This window comes from Buceros rhinoceros, unplaced genomic scaffold (assembly GCF_000710305.1).
Source record: "Buceros rhinoceros silvestris isolate BGI_N320 unplaced genomic scaffold, ASM71030v1 scaffold3559, whole genome shotgun sequence".
NCBI lineage: Eukaryota > Metazoa > Chordata > Aves > Bucerotiformes > Bucerotidae > Buceros > Buceros rhinoceros.
In genome coordinates, this window is record NW_010431997.1 from 29,492 (window position 1) to 31,042 (window position 1,551).

Sequence of the window (1,551 nt, forward strand, 5' to 3'; positions counted from 1 at the left end):
AGAAAATGTGAAGACGTGATGACTGAGAAATTCTGCTGGTAATAGCGGTTACTGTTATGCAGAAGCAGAAAGGGCCACAGATCATGGACCCAGAGATCCCGAGTGCCAGACCTAATGCAACCAGCCTGTTTCATCTTTGAATTTCTCAGCCTTTGGGACTTAAATGATCATTAAGTGGTGCCTCTATCAACTTCTGGGTCTCCAGCTCAGCTTCAGTGGGCTTTTCAAGTGCGCTGAAACGGTCTAACTTAATTCCTGCCAACTGATTGAGAAGCATATTTAGATGTAATTTGCTGATGACACAGCACTTCATGTCCTTGTTTTGGGACAAGTTATATTTAGGTTTGCAAATTTATTTCACAGTAAGCTGCTCTTTGGTGTGCTCAGACAGAACTGAGAGTCTACTCCCCGTTACAGTGTTTGGAAACGGTTGTAACTTTTAATGGCTTAGTTTGGCTCATTACACCTCACTCCATGGATTCAGGGCTGCACACTCCGGTGCAGCAGCACTTCTACAATATGATGGTGCACAGCTTTATTAAGAAAATACTGATAGCCTTTCATCTTGCCTATCTGCTGGGTGCAGAAAGAAAGGGCTTCAGGCAGGGGCAGGAGCAAGCAGATGGGCCTGGTGCCTCCTACCAGCCCAGCTGCTGCAGAACAGCCCTGCTCCAGCATCCTTTCTCTTCTAGAAGAAAAACAAGGGAGTTCAATCAGTCCCTCCTAATTGAAAATGCGTGGGCAAATACAGGCTTCAAGTCACTTGATGGAGATACTCTCAAGGGATTTTTCTGCAGCCTGAACAAATCTATACCTGTAAAATCAACGGCAACGACTAACTCCAATGGGAAGGAGGCTTTGGATGGAGGGATTGTTCTAAAATTAAGATTAAAAAATGTTCACTTTAAATAACCAACAGCTTCACCAGACACTCAGAGCCTCTCCTTGGCTTAGAGACAATCAAGGAAACGAAGCTTTGCTACCCTCGTGTTTCCTTCATGACATCCAGTTTCATCCTCAGCTGTGACTTGAGCCCCGTGGTGGGAGCAGAATTAGGTTTACTTCACTGAGCTCCGGGCATGATCCTGTATTGGTAAGACAGAAAGGGGTGGGAACTCCTCAACGAGTAAGGTAGATGCGCAGGCTGTCCTGATTCTCAGGCTTTCTGTTTGCAGAACAATGCCCAACTCCTCCAAGAACTGAATTTGCTGATGTTACTGCTAAAATGTATCCACTGGGGACCAAACTATATTATGAATGTGAGAGTGGCTACTCGAGAAGAAAAGGCCAGTACATGGGAATTCTATGTCAGAGTCAACAGAGTGTTGCTTCTTGGGTCTACAGCACATTTGAGTGCCTTGGTAAGTCATTATAGTCCTTTTTCACAGAATCACAGAATCGTTCTGGTTGGATGAGACCTTTAAGACCAAGTGTAACTGTTAACCCAGTACTGCCAGATCACCACTAAACCATGTCCCTCAGCACCACATTGACATGTCTGTTAAATCCCTCCAGGGATGGGGACTCCACCACCTCCCTGGGCAGCCTGTT

The 1,551-nt window shown here is 45.5% G+C and overlaps 1 protein-coding gene across 1 annotated transcript in view; it reads left to right on the forward strand.

Annotated features, from left to right (window-relative positions):
* The window catches only part of LOC104500010 (interleukin-2 receptor subunit alpha-like), a 14,830-nt gene that overhangs the window by 9,454 nt on the left and 3,825 nt on the right, over positions 1 to 1,551 (forward strand). Inside the window, exon 2 of the mRNA XM_010143597.1 lies at positions 1,176 to 1,361. Within this exon, the coding sequence (XP_010141899.1) occupies positions 1,176 to 1,361 (186 nt within the window). The remainder of the gene's footprint in view (positions 1 to 1,175; positions 1,362 to 1,551) is intronic.